We start from the raw sequence: 20,317 nt of genomic DNA on the forward strand, positions 1-20,317 counted from the left end.
AGCATTCACTGAGTCCAGGCAGTAAATGTTGGTAGACTATTTTGAAGTAAGAGTGTGGATGAGGCCAGTGCAGTTGATTTGTATATTCACTTTCAAAAGGCGTTTGATAAAGTACCACATATTGGGCTTGTTGGCAAAATTGAAGCCCATGGGCTAAAAGGGGCAGTAGCAGCATGGATACAAAATTGGCTAAATTAGAAGTGTTGTGGTGAATGGCTGGCTGTTTTTTGGACTGGAGGGCGGTACACAGTGGAGTTCCCCAGGGCTCAGTACTGGAAAGAAAGACTTGCATTTATATAGTGCTTTTCACAACCACTGGCTTTATAGCCAATGAAGTGCCTTTTGAAGTGTAATCACTGTTGTAATGTAGGAAACGTGGCAGCTAATTTGTGCACAGCAAGCTCCCACAAACAGTGATGTGATAGTGACCACATAACCTGTTGTGATGTTGATTGTCGGATAAATATTGGCTAAGACATTGGGGATAACTCCCCTGCTCTTTGAAATAGTGCCATAGGATCTTTTAAGTCCACCTGAGGGCAGCCAGGGCCTCGGTTTAACGGCATATCCAACAGCCTTGATCAAGTCTTGAGTGGGACTTGAACCCACGACCTTCAGACCCAGAGGCGAGGGTGCTACCCACGGCTGACACTACTAGGACCACTGTTGTTTTTGATATATTAACTGAGGTACAGGATACAATTTTGAAATTTGCAGTTGACGACTTGATAGTGTAGTAAACAGTGATGCAGGTAGTCCTAGACTTCAAGAGGACATAGACTGGTGGAATGGATGGGCACATGGTAGATGAAATTCAGCGCAGAAAAGTGAGGTGATCCATTTTGGCAGGAAGTATGAAAGACAATCCAAGCTAAATGATACAATTTTAAAGGGGGTGCAAGAAGAGAGACCTGGGGGTGTTTGTGCACAAATCATTGAAGGTGGTAGGACAGGTAAACAAAGCAGTTAATAAAGCAGATGGCATCCTTGTTTTATGAAGAGGCCTAGAGTACAAAAGCCAGGAAGTTATACAAAACCTATATAGAACACTGATTCGGCCCCAGCTAGAATATTGTGTCCAATTCTGGGCACCACAATTTAGGAAGGATGGAAGGCTTTGGAGAGGATACAGAAGAGATTTACTATGGTTCCAGGGATGAGGGATTACAGTTACGTGAATAGACTGGAGAAGCTGGGCTTGTTTTCTTTAGAACAGCAAAGAGATTTTAAAATCATGAGTTTAGATGGAGTAAATAAGAAACTTTATAATGAAAGGTTGATGAGCAAAGGACACAGATTGGTAAAAGAACAAGAGGTGACATGAGGGGGGAAAACTTTCATGCAATAAGTGGTTAGGATTTGCAATCTACTGCCTGATAGGGTGGTGGACACAGATTCAATAGTAGACTTCAAAAGGGAATTTGATAAATATGTGAAGGAGACCAAATCTCAAGGATATGGGGAAAGGGCTGGGGAGTAGGACAAACTAGATTGCTCTTTGACAGAGTCGCTGCAGACTTGATGAGCTGTATGGCATCCTTCTCTGCCAAACTATTCTATGATTCTATTGTGTGGGGCACAGGGCAACTGAATCTGAGCCGGTCCTAGTCAATATCCACATGTGCTCTTCCAGGGGTCACTGAATTCTTACCAGAAGTGGAAACCTAAAGATACTTTTCCCCCACTTCCTAGCTGGGGTACTGATTGTAGCACTCCTCAGCTAAGATCAGCCAATACAGCACCGACTGGTATAAAACCTGGAACCTTCCTATTGTTTAGTGTTCAGAGCCACAGTAAGTAAGTTTCTCCCCATTAAGCCATTGGCAGAGCTCTAAGCACTTGAGTTGATATGTGACTTGTTTCTCCATACCAACATGTCATAAGTTAATATCTGAAATGCCATACTGATTCAGACCAATGGTGGGAAAATTTCAGGGTTACCTATAATGCACTACTACTGAACAGACACTGCTGTGGATTTTGCAGAATTTTGAACTTTGCCCTTAGTGACTGCTTTTACAAATCTTTGTAAATAAATGGGAACAACTGAACTGATTTTTTAAAAAGCTAAACTGGAGAGCAGAACCACTCGACTTGGATTTTATTGTGAAATCCCTTTGTTTGAAGTTATACTTGGCGGTGACAGATTTGCATGATCTGGTAGCTGCTCAACCTGGACTACAGTGAGTGGTTGGAATGAAGTTTGTTGTGCCAAAGGCTAGATTATTCAGTGGGAACTCCATCTTGTGACGAGGGTTTTGTTATAGTTGAATGAATTTCAGTGGGGGCCTGGTACAGAAGCATTCTTTGAGACATTCCTTTTTGTGAATCACCAGATGAGGGTTCCTGCTTTTGTTTCCCCATAGAAAGCCAACTTTAACAAATGTTTCATTTCCCCACAGCCAAATCTAACAATGTTTCAAAGTGCAGGAACGTCCTCTCTTTTTCATATGCCTGTCTTATGAGGAATTTGGTTCCCTTGGGGCATTTAAATTGGAAGTACTTTTAAATAGGAAGTACTTTTAAATACATGAGGATGGGCCAGTTTAATTTGTGCTAGTAAGCCAAATTGGGTTTCAGCTGCTGCTCATGACTAGTAAATCCATTTTGATTTTTGCGTACTTGGAGAGGGAAAGGCCTAATTTTCATTTGGTTTGGAACCAAAATACTGAAAGCAGAAACTTTCTTTTTGCTCAGGTATTGAAGACTGCAGTCTAAGGATTTATAGCTGTAAATTCTTGGAATTGTAGAGAACTCCTTGCATTAATGGCTAATCTAGCTCCTGTAATAATGGATATGTTGGTATAGGGTTTAGGTTATATAGTGGTACTATATTGCATGTTGACAACTGAGTGTCACCAAACATCTAATCTGTTAGCAGCCTGTGAAATGTGTACATTTTTACTCAGCCAGGTTTAGAACTTGCTCCTTAGCAAGTAGTAATCTGTAGCTCTGCATAGCAATTCTTCTATTTCTGACAAAAGTGTCTCTTCAGGCTAGCAACTATTATTAAATTCAGTTTCCACAGTCGATCGATTGAAGCTGTGCCAAAAATAGGAGCATGACTCCAGGTTTTTTTTTAAAGTAATTAAACCTGACTACAGTATCCCTGCTGAAATCTGCCTTAAATTTTAAATATTTACTTTTTTTAGTATTACTTGAGATTCAACCCAAGTCAAGATACTAACTATTTTCACCCTTTGTTCAGGCAAAGATTCATGGTGCAGTCTTAATAGTGAAGGACTAGCTGCATTAAAACTTACATATTTGCCAATTGAGGACCAAAAAATCATCATGGCGGCAGAGGGCATGGCTGAGGTACTAAATGAGTACTTTGCATCTGTCTTCACTGAAGAAGAGGATGCAGTTAATGTCAGTAAAAGAGGAGGTAGCAGAGAAATTGGATAAGATAAAATAGGTATGAGGTGATTAAAAGGTTGGCATCACTCAGTAGAAAAGTCACAGTCCAGATGGGATGCATTCTAGGTTGCTGAAGGAAGTAAGGCAGGAAATTGTGGAGGCTCTGGTCATAATCTTCTGATTCTCCTTGGATATGGGTGTGGTGCCAGAGGACTGGTAGATTGTAAGTGTTGCACCACTGTTCAAAAAAGGGAGGGAGAAATAAATAGAGTAAATAAGGAGAAACTGTTTCCAGGGGACACTTAAGGTAATTGGCAAAAGAACCATAGGTGACATGAGGAGGAAAATAAATTTACACGAGTTATGATTTGGAATGCACTGCCTGAAAGGGTGGTGGAAGCAGATTCAATAACTAACTTAAAAGGAAAATTGGATAATACTTAAATTGTAGGGCTATAGGGACAGAGCAGGGTAGTGGGACTAATTGAAAGAGCTATCCAAAGAGGCACAGGCATGATGAGGCTGAATGGCCTCCTGTGCTGTATAATTCTATGATCATTATAGGGAACATATTGAATCTCTCCTTGCTTGTGCAGCTGAAAGAAATGTTCCCTGTCAAATAGCTGAATTGGCAATACTTGCCTGGTGACCAGTTATTTAAACTGATATCAAACTCTTGAAAAATTTGATTTTTAAAAGCTTATTTTTTTTAATTAGGAAAAACTTCAGTCAAATGTAATACTTACAATTAGTATTCCACCACAATCAGTAACCTCATGGCCCGGCATATCCCTCGCTCTACCGTTGCCATCAAAGCCAGGGGACCAACCCTGGTTCAATGAGTGTAGAAGAGCATGCCAGGAGCTGCACCAGGTGTGCCAATGTGAGGGTGCTGCATCACAGGACTACATGCATGCTAAAAAGCAGAAGCAGCATGCTATAGACAAGGCTAAGCAATCCCACAATCAACAGATCAGATCAAGCTTTGCAGTCCTGCCATATCCAGTCATGAATGGTGGTGGACCATTAAACAACTAACAGGAGGAGGAGGCTCCATGCATGTCTCCATCCTCCATGATGGTGGAGCCTAGCACGTGAGTGCAAAAGACAAGGCTGAAGTGTTTTCAACCATCTTCAGCCAGAAGTGCCAAGTGGATGATCCAGATCTGCCTCCTCCTGAGGTCCCCATATCGCAATTCGATTCACTCCACATGATATCAAGAAACGGCTGAGTGCACTGGTTACAGCAAAGGCTATGGGCCCTGACAACATCCTGGCTATTGTGCTGAAGACTTGTGCTCCAGAACTAGCTGCGCCTCTAGCCAAGCTGTTCCAGTACAGCTACAACACTGACATCTATCCGACAATGTGGAAAACTGCCCAGGTATGTCCTGTCCACAAAAAGCAGGACAAATCCAACCCGGCCAATTACTGCCCCATTAGTCTACTCTCAATCAGCAAAGTGATGGATGGTGTCATCGACAGTGCTCCATCACTCGGCACTTAATCACTAATAGCCTGCTCACTGATGCCCAGTTTGGGTTCCACCAAGACCACTCTGCTCCCAACCTCATTACAACCTTGGTCCCAATATGGACAAAGGGAGTTGCATTCCAGAGGCGAGAGTGACTGTTAAATGCTGCCTTGATGTCGCAGGCAGAATGTGGCATCAAGGAGCCCAAAAAAACCTGAAGTCAGTGGGAATCGGGATGGGGGGTTGTGGGGAAACTCCACTGGCTGAAGTCATACCTAGCACAAAGGAAGATGGTTGTGGTGATTTGAAGGTCAATCACAGCCCCAGGACATAGCTGCAGGAGTTCCTCAGGGCAGTGTCCTAGGCCCAACCATCTTCAGCTGCTTCATCAATGACCTTCCCTCCAACATAAGGTCGGAAATGGGGATGTTTGCTGATGACTGCCGTGTTCAATGCCATTCACAACTCCTCAGATAATGAAGCTGTCCATACCCACATGCAACAAGACCTGGACGACGTTCAGGCTTGGGCTGATGAGTGGCAGGTAACATTTGCAACACCAGTGCCAGGCAATGACTATCTCCAACAAGCGAGAGTCTAAACACCATGACATTCAACAGCATTACCATTACCGAATCCCCCGCCATCAACATCCTGGGGGGGGGGGGGTCACCATTGACCAGAAACTTAACTGGACCAGCCACATAAATACTGTGGCAACAAGAACAGGTCAGAGGCTAGGTATTCTGCAGCGAGTGTCTCACTTCCTAACTGCAGCAACTTGCCATGGCTTCTTTGGCAGCACCTCCCAAAACCGTGACCTCTTCCACTTAGAAGGACAAGGGCAGCAGACACATGGGAACACCACCACCTCCAAGTCACACCCCATCCTGACTTAGAAGTATATTGCCGATCCTTCGTCACTGGGTCAAAATCCTGGAACTCCCTATCTAACTGCACTGTGGGAGTACCTTCACCACACTGTCTGCAGCGGTTCAAGGTGGCGGCTCACCACCACCTTCTTGAGGGCAATTCGGGATGGGCAATAAATACTGGCCTTGCCAGTGACTCCCTCATCCCATAAAAACAAATACCTTTTTTTAAATCTAGTGAAATGCCAAGTAGGGCACTGCATGCTTGAGTTATTTTGCCCCTCTGTCTATCTTCTAATCTGATGGCCATCTCATTAACTAGAGTAAGAAAAAATAATTGCTTCAAAGCCCTTTTTAACAAACTGAAATTTTAATCATTTGTTGCACTCTTCCTATTTACATAGTCTACAGCACAGAAACAGGCCATTCAGCCCTACTTGCCTATACCAGCATTTATGTTTCACATGAACCTTCTCTCACCCCTCCATCTAACCCTATCAGTGTATCCTTTTATTCCTTTGTTATGAGCTTATCTAGCTTCTCCCATAAATGCATCTATTTGCCTCAACTCCTTGTGGTAGCATGTTCCACTTAACTTCAACAGCCATGCAACCTCTACCATTTGAGAAGGAGGAGTGGCACTGTCTGGGAACACAGTTGCCTTAAGTCCTACTCTAAATGGCACAGCACACTGACTTGGATATACAGTGCTGTTCATTTGTCACTGATTCAAAATCCTGGAATTCTCTACCTAATGCCATCACAATGACTGCAGCAGTTAAAGGAGAAGACCCACCACTTTCAGCAATTAAGAATAGGTAATAAATGTGCTAGCCAGTGTCACCCACATCCTGAAATCTACAGAAAATGCTGGAAATACTCAGCAGGCCAGGCAGCATCCGTGGAGAGAGAAACAGTTAATGTTTCAAGTCTGAGTTCTGATGAAGGGTCCCAGATCTGAAAAGTTAACTTTCTCTCTCAATGGATGCTGCCTGGCCTGCTGAGTATTTCCAGCATTTTCTGTTTCAGATTTCCAGCATCTGCAGTATTTTGCTATTGTCCTGAGAAATCTCTCTGCTAATCATAGCTAAGGTCTTAAGAGCATTAGAAAGCTATGTTGTATGTGCCCTTTGAAGTGCCTTTTTTATTTTACAGAACTTTTGATTACACTGCACCTTTTTTTAGCACTAGAGCACCAATTTCTAACTAGAAAAATAGACTCCTTGTAAAGTAGTCTTGCAATAGGGAACTTTAGTATTTGTTTCTAAATTGACGAGCATATAACTAGTATTGCCCCCATTGCCTGCCTCCATTTTTGCTAGTCTTGTTTATATGCAACCATGTGTATGCACTTAGCTATTTTTCTCTGCTTTTGCACTTACCACCACCAATCTATTGAAGCAATGTACTGGTGTTGCAGTGATTGAAGTGGTTTTGATCGTTGGCTATTTCAGAGCATAATTACACTTTCACTGTTATAGGGAAATAGATGGGTGCACACCTCCTTACAGGGAAGGTAATGTGGCCCTGTGTGCTGAGAGGAGGATGCAGAGAAACTCAGTACGATTTGGACAGGTTGGGTGATTGGGCACATGCATGGCAAATGCAGTATAATGTGGATAAATGCAAGGTTATCCACTTCGGTGGCAAAAACAGGAAGACAGATTATTATCTGAACAGCAATAGATTGGGAAAAGGGGCAGTGCAACGAGACCTGGGTGTCCTTGTGCACCAGTTGCTGAAGGTAAGCATGCAGGTGCAGCAGGCGGTTAAGAAGGCAAATACAGGAAACTTTCTGATATCCGGCACTGATGGGACCGAGCTGGTGCCGTACCATCAAAAGTGTCGGACATACCAGCGTTAATGTTGAAACATACGGAACTGAAAAGCTCCGTGTGAATCAACAAATCCTGTTGCTTAGCAACAGCTTCAAAACAGTCGGCTGCAGCTGCAAGCGTCTCTAGCTGAAGCTGTTGCTATAGCTACAGACCTTGCAGTGCCTGACTTTGGGTGGGTGGGGGTGGGGAAAGCAACGAGAACTAAAAAAACTTAGAAAACTGCTCCTGATATTTGCCGTTAGATCGAGTATTCCGGACATATAATCTCCGGATAAACCAAAGTTTCCTGTAGTATGTTGGCCTTCATAGCGAGAGGATTCAAGTACAGGAGCAAGGAAGTCTTACTGCAGTTGTACAGGGCCTTGGTGAGACCACACCTTGAGTATTGTGTGCAGTTTTGGTCACCTTATCTGAGGAAGGATGTTCTTGCCATGGAGAGCAGCGAAGATTCACCAGACTGATGCCTGGGATGGCAGGAATGACGTATGAGGAGAGATTGGGTCGATTAGGCTTATTCGCTAAAGTTTAGAAGAATGAAGGGATCTCATTGAAACTTATAAAATTCTAACTGGACTAGATGCAGGAAGGCTGTTCCCAATGGCAGGGGAGTCCAGAACCAGGGGTCACAGTCTAAGGATAAGGGGTAAGCCATTTAGGACTGATGAGGAATTTCTTCACCCAGAGAGGTGAACCTGTGGAATTCTCTGCCACACAAGGCAGTTGAGGCCAATTCATTATTATATTCAAGGAGGAGTTGGATATATTTCTTGAGGCGAAAGGGATATGGGGAAGAAAGCAGGGACGGTACTGAATTTGGATGATCAGCCATGGCGGAGTGGGTTAGAGGGGCCGAATGGCCTACTCCTGCTCATATCTTCTATGTAAGGAAGAGTACCCCTGGCTGCTAGGAGTCGGCTCCTAATGTTGGTAAACGCCTGGGTGCAGAATCTGTTGGCCAAAGATGGTATGAAGGTAGAAAAATGGAGGGATTCATACTTAATGATGACAAATTGGCTGAAAGTTTATGCCATTATCTTTTTGTGAACTAGGTAAATGCTGCCATTCTAACTGCTCTTCCCTTTTCCTCTTTTCAGAAATGAGTCGTCAGACTGCCACAGCACTCCCTACTGGTACATCAAAGTGCACTCCTGCCCAGAGAGTCCCTGCATTGACTGGAACCACAGCCTCCAATAGTGATTTAGCAAGTCTTTTTGAGTGTCCAGTGTGCTTTGACTATGTGCTGCCACCAATCCTTCAGTGCCAGAGTGGCCATCTTGTCTGCAGCAACTGTCGTCCTAAGCTTACATGCTGTCCCACTTGCAGGGGCCCGTTGGGTTCCATTCGCAACTTGGCTATGGAAAAGGTGGCTAACTCTGTACTGTTCCCTTGTAAATATGCCTCTTCAGGTTGTGAGATAACACTGCCACATACAGAGAAAGCAGACCATGAGGAGCTCTGTGAGTTCAGGCCATACTTGTGCCCCTGCCCCGGTGCCTCTTGTAAATGGCAGGGTTCTCTGGATGCTGTAATGCCACACCTGATGCATCAACACAAGTCCATTACAACCTTGCAGGGTGAGGACATAGTTTTCCTGGCCACAGACATTAACCTCCCAGGTGCAGTAGATTGGGTTATGATGCAGTCGTGTTTTGGCTTCCATTTCATGTTGGTCTTGGAAAAACAGGAGAAGTATGATGGCCACCAACAGTTTTTTGCCATAGTACAACTAATTGGAACACGCAAACAAGCGGAAAACTTTGCCTATAGACTTGAACTCAATGGCCACAGACGTCGACTGACTTGGGAAGCAACTCCTCGATCAATTCATGAGGGTATTGCCACAGCAATTATGAATAGTGACTGTCTGGTCTTTGACACTAGCATTGCACAGCTTTTTGCAGAAAATGGCAACCTGGGAATCAATGTAACAATCTCCATGTGTTGAAACTATGACATTTCACAAATTCTCTTGTCAGGGGCCAGCATTGGGGCAGTAAATGCTGTACATTGAGCTCTGAATATTGGAGACATTGTACATCTTTTTGCTGCTAGGCATTTATCAGACTGGCTTCTTGGATTGTTCAAAGTCTGGGTCACGACGGTAACATGTAGAACTGGCTTACAGTAACACTAATTATAAATGCAGTAAACCACTGAACAGAAATCCTCTTTTTGTAGAAAATAGTGCTGAGCCTAAAGAAAATGGGCATAAAAACAGAAATGCAAGTGCTACAATCTTGTGTTGTAGTTCGTATTGATTGTACTGTCAGCTAAAAGGTGTTGAAAACCGTTTTGTGTTCTGATTGTCTTTACTGACAAGCCATGTTGGGCAGTTTTAAGTTGCTGCTTTTCTCGTATTTGTCACTACATAGAATTGCTGCTGTTTTGTGTAAATTTTCTGTGTATGGCTATTTTTATGAACTTGCTAGTTTTTCATCAAATAAAAATTTCCCTCCCTTTTTGTACAACCAGTCCCTCAAAGCCATTAAGTTCATTTAATATCCTATTTGAGTTTACAAGCTAGAAATTTATACTGTATATCCAATCTTTGTCTTCTAGATGTCTGCTATTAAGTACTAAACTCCGTTAAAACTTAAGTGACAAGTACTTTCTAAATCCCTAAAATGCTTGAGTTGCAGTATCTAGTGTCATTATATAATGGATAACTGAACCAACATTAATGCACTTTCATTAGTTATTTTGCATAAAATCAAAACTCATTTATATCAAGATGGAAAGTGCTTCAATTTTCAATACATCTGCAGATTTATATTTTTCTAAGTTTATCCAAACAGTCTCCTCCAATATTTATTTCCTCAATCAATGACACTACCTTGCTGCCCCATGCCTGCGGGGGAATAACTTTAATCGTAAAGAAATGGAACAAAAGATTCGGACATCCCACTGCTATGGAGAAGGTAGGCTGGAGCTACTGCACGAATACAATGTAAACTTCAGAACCTCTTTCCCCAATCTTTTTAAAAAGACTCTGCTAGTTTAGAGACAAGCCTGCTTTAAAACATTTTATTGGTGAATAGCTGATTTAAGAATTGCCAAGCCAGTCTATTCTACCTACCTTAAAGTTTCTGTAGCTTAGTATTTTGCTTAAATGCAGTAAGTTGCACACTAGTTTTAATTTTGTACAGGATAAATCAATACTTCCACTTATTGGTCCTGCTTTTGATTTAATTTTGTAATTGTGTTTTAATGACTTGCAGCTGCTTACCTGAATGTTTTCAACAAAGACTTGTCATTTCACTGTAAGTGAAGGTTCAGTTGTGGTCATAGTTGTGTGCAGATTTCGAAGTGTCTGCCGACTAGATTAAAATTTTACCAACTGTAAATCTTTCAAGTGACTCCCAGTAACTAGAACTGGCCAGCTATACTTAATAATGTATGAGACCTATTCACAGCTTAATTTTAAAGTAGAAGCTTTGAATTTCTCCTTCTCCTTTCCCTCCCAAAAAAAAGTTGCCGCCATGAGTTTAAATACTTTCTTTGCAACTAATGTATAATTTCAAACTATTTTGCTTTTCTTCTACTGTTGAAAATATAACACCTTGCCCTGCCCCACCCCTTAGATGTATCTAGTGAATTAACAGACTAAATACTGTCCTCACTTTTGTGCTTTTATAAAACTGATTAGGGGCAGTCTAGGAACAGACATTGGCTGGAACTCTGTTGCCTAGGCCGAAACTTGATGCAGTCATTAGGGTGATGCAGACAATGTCTTGCCTCAAACTAGCAGTTTTACAACACAAGGTGATGTAATATGGGATGACCAGAGACTGAATTACTATACTTTTAGCTCCTTTTGTGAAATTAAGACCTGATAGTTTAGAAGAATACTAAACCAGTTTGTGTACAATCCTATAACATTGTGTACTAGAAGGCAGGGATGTAGTTTTCAAATTTCAGTTTCATTTTAAGGAAAGCAGCCTTGACTCCATAATTGCCATTATTTAGACAGTGTTAAATTGACACAACTACATGATGCATATTAACAGTATTTAATGTTTAAAAGTAAACTAATAGTAAAGGTTGAGAAGTGTAATTTGCATTGTATAGTGGCTAATGTGCTAGGAGTAACTGGATTACTTTAAATAGTCTGCACATGGTTAAGTTCTGAGACTACAGAAGTATAGCTTTTGTGATTGATTTTTTTTCCTCTCTCTCTCTCTCTCTCTCTCTCTCCTCTGACCCACCCCTCCCAAAACCCAACTTATGAAAGATGCCCTCCTACAATGCAGTGACATTGAAATGTCAAACCCCTTGTGGGAATGCCTTTCCACACAAGTGTATGAGCAAACTCTTTGTTTAGGTATCTGAATTAGCATCTACTCTTGGATTAAATTGTTCTAATGAACTTCCATGTGTACCTTTTTTGAATCATTCATGCAAAAAAAACCTAGTAAGGATATTGATCCAGAACCTATCCAAAAATGCAATGCAAGTAGTATAAATACTGTTACCAGATGGCTAAATGCACAGCCATTTTTGAATATTAATGGAAGCTTATGACAAACTTAGCTTAAAGTATTGTGAATTTGTGTAACACTTAACTTTTGTTCTAATACACTTTTTTTTACAGTGCTACATAATTCAATGGAATGATTAAATTTAGGAGCAATTCTACTTCAGTTGCAATAAATATTTCCATTTTCACTTTTTTTTAAATGGAAGGAACCTACCCATAAAAATCCTTGCATAACAAGCGGTATAGTACTGCAGCTGTCTCACTGGTAACTCAGTCATACAAATTCCTTGTCTTTGTTATGGGTGTTTTTATTGAGAAGTATGTGGAATTTAGCCACTTGTTGTGCAATGTATTGCCTCTTAAAGTTACTGGTTAACTCTCCCTTCCTCAAACTTGATTTGCAAGTAACATCTTTTTATCCAAGATCATTTTCTTTTCCTCCTTTTTCCCCCCCACCCCCAACCTTGGATCCTTTTTAAGCTAGCTTTGTGGTAGACCCATTTTCTTGATGCTTAAAACCATGCTGTTGTACAGTAAATGATGCTGTGTAAGGGTTACGGTTAAACCTTTTATACTGTTCTGCCTGAAACTTGATTTATTGTGTGTTTATGCTTTATTTGCATTTTAAACTCCAATAAAAGTTGATATCACCACCTGTTCTAAATAGTCTTTAATATCCACTTATTAAAACAATTGGGGCAATGCTGCATGATGTGGAAACTAATGCAGGGAATTTCCTCCGGCCTTCTCAGACTCCGCTACAAGTTTGGAAACTTAGTGGCAGAAGACCAAGGAAATTCCCAGTGTTGGTTCCCCTAAATACAGCGTTAAGGACTACAGATTAGCTTTCATTAGAATTTTGCTAATCAAGTTAGGTTGCTGGGGCAAGAAAGAGGAATACCTTGTACTGATGAGGCTGCCTCCTGAAATTGTAATTAATATGCTTCTGATGGTTCTCTGGCAATTCCAGAACTGTCGTAGCAACTAACCTGAACCCTGGGTGCAGTGCTTTAAATTTCACCTGTATTGGGAATGGATTTAGGATCTGGAACACCAGTATAGGATGCAGTGCCCCTTGCCTTGGCTACAAATTAGCTGAGTCAAAGGGGTGTGTTTGAAATGGAGAAGAGAATCCATATGTCTGGAGTGATTCTTAAAGGTCAGCATGCACAATGTGTAGGCTATATTATCAGACCACATCCCTACTCTTTCCTTTCTCTCCCCCCCCCCCCCCCCCCCCCAACTGTCTGAACTGAGTTATGAGGAAAGGAGAAACCTGGACTTTTCAACCTCGGGAGATGGGGTTGGTGGAGGGGGGAAGAAAGACCATAAAAGGATACCAAGTGAAATGGAAAAGGTTAACCGAGTGCAATTTGAAATTTAAACCATTATTGTAGTTAAGGAAACTTAATGGCTGGTTCAAGAGTGACTTCAGCACTTCATAATGAGTGATTAATGTCCTGTGGATAGGGTAAAGGAGACAAAAACTTGTACTGCAAAAGTTTGATGCTGTGATGTAAATTTCTATTGCAGGATGGGCAGAACCAAGACAATTGGTGAGTATCTTGCTGCAATCTTTTTTAATACTTTGGATATGGGAGTGGTGCCAGAGGACTGGAAGGTTGCACCCCTATTCAAGAGGGGAGGGATGTGGTAACTACAGGCCAGTTAGCTGAACATTCTACCTTTGCTCCCCTCCCTACTGACCCTCCCATCCACCTCTTTCCTACCCCCTCTTCCTCCCTTCCTGTTTCCCACCCCTACTACTTCCATTCCCATCTGCCTGCTCTGCCACCTCTGCTTGGATCCAATTAACCCCGCCCTCTAATCCTGCTTGACCTGGAGTGAGCTCTGCAACACCATAGGAGGTGGGATAATCATTCTGATCTCTCTCCTCTCTCTATCCAGGTATGTTGATGGATATGTGGAGGCTGTTGTGGCAGCAGAAAAATATGATGCAATAATAGCTGAAACATGGTGAATTGCAGTGGATAACATGACTGACTAACTGATCTAGACATCTAATAAAAAAATCCAAGCTAATACTAGGGGTGGGCTATTGAACACCAGGTCAACAAAACAAGTCGGTTCACTATGAAGGAATAGTATGTGAAAACAGGAAAGATATTTTAATGGGTGACTTCAGTAAACTTAATAATAAATTGTGATAACTTTGGTAATGCAATGCATGAACTGCTTTATGACCCAGTGAGACAAACTAGAAACATTCATACTCCTCTTACCCTGGTATTTATCTGTGTATCATTAAAGTCTGTTTTTACTTCCAATTTAAAAACCTGTTGGATTTTTTTAGGTTTTATTAGTGTTAAAGGAGAAACATCAGTGGAAAGATTGGATCCAGAAAACCTGGTTTTACTTTTTTTTGGAGGGAGGGGGTGGGGGGGCGGGTGTTGAAGATAGTTTAAAAAATTTATTTTGGACATATTTAAATGCTTTGTTTCTTGAATTTTAATAAAGTACAGTGAAGCCAAATGATAACTCAATTATTTACACAAGTCATGCACGCTATTTTCACTGACTCACATTTAGCCCTGAGTTTTAAAAAAATAATTAATTGTACAATTTGGACACAATTGTGGCTCTAGACACTTCGTTGCCCCTTTGGTGGGATGATGAATGTTGTTGGAGATTACGCACAAGGAAACTGTTGTGACCTTGCTTTCCATAAACTGCCTTGGTGTGTGTGACCTGAATCAGCTTTTGATTGATGACCTCAGTCTTCAGGAACAATGTGGTAACTGCTATTGTCCTTGCTGCATGCCTAATTTGGAATGAAAGACACATTTTTGATGCTGTATCCAGTCCTTTCAGCAGTAACTAGAGATCATCAGAGTCCTCATATTTTAAATGAAAAAATTCAAATTGCACACATTCACTTCTATTCCTGCTGAAAATCAGGACCAGAAATTAAAGAAAGACTTGCATTTATATGGTGCTTTTCACAACCACAGGGCATTTATATGGTGCTTTTCACAACCACAGGACATCTGTGCTTTACAGCCATTGAAGTACTTTTGAAGTGTAGCCACTGTTGTATTGTAGGAAATGCAGCAGCCAATTTGCACACCAAGCTCCCACAAACAGCAATGTGCTAATGACCAGATAATCTCTATGTTGATTTGAGGGATAAATGTTGGCCAGGACACTGGGGATAACTCCCGATCCTCAAAATAGTGCCATGGGATCTTTTACATCCACCTGAGTGCAGACGGGGCCTCAGTTTAATGTCTCATCCAAAATACATTGCATTTGTGAGATAGCACATAGAGCATGCATGCTGACCATCATAGCTGTGATGCCCATGCATGTCTAGATCTGATTTTTTAGAGAAAATAATGGAAAAGTTGTGGGTTTGGTTCAAATTTTGAAAGGAAATTGTTTTTCTACTGGTTTCCCCCTCCCAAAAAATCTGGGTATTTGTGGAAATTGGTAACTAATTTTAATCACTATTTGTAAATATAGACAATGTACTGAAAATAGAAGCCATGGCAGCCAGATAATTATTTAGATCAACATGATCTGGGATTCAGAAATGCCAAAGACCAGGAGCTGAATATATAACTGTAAAAGGGCTAATTTCAAAGAAATGAAGGAACAATTTAAGCAAATTGAGGGGGGTGGTGGGAGGCAGTTAACTGAACAAATGCAACAAATTTAAAGGCTTATAACTGAGCATATAGAATAGATACATACCTCAGACTTAAAGGATGTTACCCCTTACATTAATTAACCAATTAAATGTGAACTACAGAGGAAAATGAGCTCTACAGATCCTGCATCAAAAAAGGGTTTTGTTTCACCAGGATGAATATAACCTACATGAGAACCTATACAGAAATCCATTAAAAAGATGATCAGAGGCAAAGACAGACATTAAAAAAAGCATAGCTGTAGAGGCAAAATGTAACTAAGTCTTTAAATATTTCAATAGTAAGAGGGCTGTCTGAAGAGGTGACAACTATATAAGATACAAGCAAGCTTGAAATGGGGCAAGCACAGGATAGTAAACATTCTGAATGATACCTTCCCTTGTGAATACTTGGAGGAATTAATGAACATGCCCTACGCAGAGAGTTAGGAGGACAGACTGAACACACTTGGGCTTTTCAGACTTGAGGTGATTTTTATAGAGGCATATAAGATAGTAAACTGGGAAAGGTAAACCTGGAAATTTACTTTAAATTAAATTGCAGAAGTAGGGCAAAGAACCACAGGTTCAAACTAGTAAAAGGGAAAGTTAGGACTGAGGGAATGAGTCCCAGATACAAGTGTAAAGGTGAGAATGCTGGAATTATGTATGGCAGCACGGTGGCATAGTGGTTAGCACTGTTGCCTCACAGCGCCAGGGACCCGGGTTCGAATCCGGCCTTGGGCGACTGTGTGTGGAGTTTGCACATTCTCCCCGTGTTTGCGTGGGTTTCCTCCGGGTGCTCTGGTTTCCTCCCACAGTCCAAAGATGTGCGAGTTAGGTTGATTGGCTATGATAAATTGACCCTTAGTGTTAGGGGGATTAAATACGTGGGGTTACAGGGATCGGGTGGGAATGGCCTCTATCTGCACTGGGGGATTCTGTGAACAATTTGGATGCTGCAATAGGGGTCTGTAGTGTCATTCGAGATAGAGCAACTAATATAGGCCAAAAAGTCTTCCTCATTTGTAATTAGCTTGTGAATGGACTTGCTCATTGGCACGGTGATCCTAATCTGATTGGATAGTTCTTGATTAATTCATTGGTTACGGAGTGAGGGTTTTGGCTTAGTAGCATTGTTGCCTCTGAGACGAAGTACAGGAAACTGTCCGGAGTGCTCGAGCCACTGGCAAAATTTCAGGAGTTAGTTCAGTAAGTTTTTCTTTTTTTTTCCCCCACTAGTCAGGCTCTGCAAGGTCTAGCTAAAGCTGTTGCTTAGCTAGAGACGCTTGCAAGCTACAGCTGACTGTGTTTAGAAGCTGTTGCTAAGCAACCGGGTTTGTTGCTAGATACGGAGCTCAAAAGCTTCCATATGTTTTAACATTAGCGCTGGTTTGTCTGGCAGTTTTGATGGGACGGCAACAGCTCAGTCCCGTCGGTGCCGGATAGCACAAAGTTTCCTGTACAGGGTTTGAACCCTGCTCCAGACGGTGTTGGTAAGTGGAAATTGGGGCTCCGACTCAGAATTCTCACTTGACATCCAGTGGGATACTGGTGGGTGGGCACTAACCACCCAATTGGCTGGTATAAAAATAGTAATAGCCATGGAAGGAGTGTTTATGACAACCTGTGACTCCTTCCATTATTTTGCACCCAAGGCAATAGTGTGAAGATATGAAAACGTTAACTGGCTGACTGTGATCTTTTCCCAGACTGTTGTAGAGACTGGTTTATCTGTCCTGAATTTTTAATGCCAGGAAGGACCCAAGTACAACTGACCAGTCTACTGAAGTGTTCTGAGTTGAAGTGGATATATTTAGTCTATTTTAGGGTTTGCTGTTAATTTCTATTTCCTCAAACCTTTGTGACTGATGTCCATAGGAATATGGCAAGCAAGGATTCTGTTTAAAAATAAAAATGGCTGCTGTGGTTTATGTGCTATATATGAAGATGGGGAGGAAGAGAAACACTAGAAGGGAGCAAAAGAGTGTGACAGTATTGGAGATGGATGAGGAACCCATCGCTACATCCCCAAATGAGTCTACAGGCCCAACAGATGCTATGAGCATTTGAATTAGAACAATGCCTTCACAGTCTTAGCTTCACAAAGAAAGCCCCAGATGATCACGCTCACTTCACGTACTAGTCTCCAGCCCAGATCTAGTGCCTGAATAGTTATGCCAGCAGCAAAGTGAGTACTGCGCACACCTTTAGGCTACTGGCTCATTCCAGGTTGCAACAGGAAATATGTGTAACATCACCCACTATGCCAACAGATCTTGCACTTACTAAGTCAGGGTTGCACATTTTAGGAAAGCTGGGGAATTCATTCATTTTAGAATGAATCCAAGAAAGAAACATAAAAAGGCTGTTCAATTGTATTAAGATTGCTGGTTTCCCCAAAGTTCAGGCTGCAATAGTTGGGATCCACATTGCAGTTCAGGGCCCTATTGTGAACTCATGAATTTCCTGATGAGAAAGGGGTTCCACTCTCTGCTGATCACAAACTAGTGAAAATGCAAAGAACTTGCCATTAGAATCCTAACTTGCATGAGGTTGTCATGTCACTTGTCAAGTGTACCAGTATTCCAGCTTTATTCATAGAACACAGTCGAGTTCCTGGATGGATTCTGGCTAACACGCCTATCCTTTGCTTCCATGTCTCATGACTCCACTTTGTATATTATCCTCACGAGCTGAATATTGGTACAAGGAGGCATATTGATCAACTAGTGGTAATTGAGAGGACTATTCAGCGTCTGCAGAGAAGGCTGCAGTGCTTTGATAGTTCAGGAGAGGCATTACAGTATGTTCCTGAGCAGGTTTCTTGCATTGTAGTTGATTGTTGTACCTTTCAGTACTTTGCTATTCAAAAACTTGCATTTATATAAAGTAGTAAAAAGTCCCCAGGCACTTCACAGAACTGTTATCAAACAAAATTTGACACCAAGGCTACATAAAGTGCTATTAGGACAGGTGATCAAAAGCTTGGTCCAAGAGTTAGGTTTTAAGGGGTGTCTTAAAGGAGGAGAGCAAGATAGAGGTTTCAGGAGGGAATTCCAGAACATAGGGCCTAGGTAGCTGCTGAAGGTATGGCTATAATGGTGGGGCAATGAAAACGGGGGGCACAAGAGGCCAAAATTGTTGGAGTACAGAGATCTGAGGATTGGAAAGGACTAGAATCCCTGGAGTGGGAAGACCCAACCGCTGTGGAGATGGCAGCACCAGGAACCCAACATCAGGAGAATCTTGATTCAGATCCCAGCTTCCAGAGAGTTACACCTGCAGATTAACACCTACTGCCCTGGCCTCCATGACTACTCCAATCTTTTAATGTGAAAACATTAGTCTTTCTGTCTCATTAAACAACCATGCCATTTTGCCCCAACCAGCTTTCACAAAACTTAATGAGCTCATTGGCTAACAGCCAATGCAAATATGTTTTATGACTACAGTTCATATTTAATATTTGGATCTCCTTCATCTCACTGCTGCAACAAATTCCACCCCTCACCTTCCCAGTTGTTTACCCCCTCTACACAGTAGAACTCCTGGCTACTGTAAAATAGGGAAATAAGCAGACCCTACAAACTATGGCAGGGTCAGCAGTGTAAGTCACCGGTGGGCAGAAGTCCTGGTGGGCAGTGTTTTAACCTCCTCACAGGTCCCGATGAAATTTGGGGCTCTGGTGTCTAAACTTGTTAGGTTATAGTCTCCCTGTTATGGGGTGGGGGGGGGGGGGTCCTAATCTTGTAATGCCATTTTTGTGTGTACAGTCAGCACATGGGTTTTGCAGAATTATTAAGCTTGGCTAAGGGTAAGTTTATGAATGCATGTACTTGTGATGGAGTCTCACTTATCAGGACTGCATACCAGGGAAGTGCCGGCATGTTCCTCACAATTTTCTGCTCATTTATAAAATTTACCATCTATGTGTGGAGTATGAAGAATGTAGTTTGCACAAATTAGGATACCATCCAAGAGGAAGCTACTTATGACACTGTGGGGGGGGGGGGGAAATTCGGTATCACCCCATTTGGGGCGCCATTATTGGCGGTGCGCAAAGTTTAGCGCCTGGCGCTAATTATCGCCTCCGACGGCAAACTTGGCTTTTATCGCCCCTGGAGGTGATTGGCGCGCTAAATCAGGCGCTTCACACCTGTCTTAAGGCGCAAAGGCCGAGGAGCGAGGCGCTACCTCAGAGCGCTGGCGAAGCAAGGAAGGGCAAATCCAAATAAACCTGCAAAGTGCTGCTCAATACTCAAAACTCCTTCACAGTGTTGAATCTCTCCAGAAGTCTCAGTCTCTCTCAATGCGTGGTGCAAAAATGTCACTGAGGAAAAAAAGGCAGGAAGCGGTCGCCTTTAAATAGCGCTCCCCATGTCCCTTTCTGACAGCATAACGCTCCCCTCAACCTGTCGTTACTAGCGGTAAGGCAGGGGACGCCACTCTATCTGGTCTGGGGCACTAACGGGGCGTTGCGCACTTGACTGACGTCACAATCTGTTGGCGCAAGAGATCGTGGCGGTAGTGTTTAGCGTCGCCGCAAAATGTCTAGTTAATTTCGCGAGCGGCACAAACATCGCCGCGCCTGGCCTCTAGTTGCTTTGCGCCCCAATTGTTTGGACAAAAGAAACAAAGCGTAAC

General features: G+C 42.2%; 1 protein-coding gene across 7 annotated transcripts in view; it reads left to right on the forward strand.

The window, feature by feature from the left end:
- The window catches only part of siah1 (siah E3 ubiquitin protein ligase 1), a 40,097-nt gene extending 27,423 nt beyond the window's left edge, over nucleotides 1-12,674 (forward strand). For all 7 annotated transcript variants that reach the window (XM_085991503.1, XM_085991504.1, XM_085991502.1 and 4 more), the window contains one exon: nucleotides 8,639-12,674. In XM_085991503.1, the coding sequence (XP_085847629.1) occupies nucleotides 8,641-9,489 (849 nt within the window). In that variant the 5' untranslated portion in view covers nucleotides 8,639-8,640 and the 3' untranslated portion in view covers nucleotides 9,490-12,674. The remainder of the gene's footprint in view (nucleotides 1-8,638) is intronic.
- Nucleotides 12,675-20,317: the final 7,643 nt, after the last annotated feature.

This window comes from Somniosus microcephalus, chromosome 6 (genome assembly GCF_052327205.1).
Source record: "Somniosus microcephalus isolate GS21.2 chromosome 6, FLI_Smic_1.0, whole genome shotgun sequence".
Taxonomy (NCBI): Eukaryota; Metazoa; Chordata; class Chondrichthyes; order Squaliformes; family Somniosidae; genus Somniosus; species Somniosus microcephalus.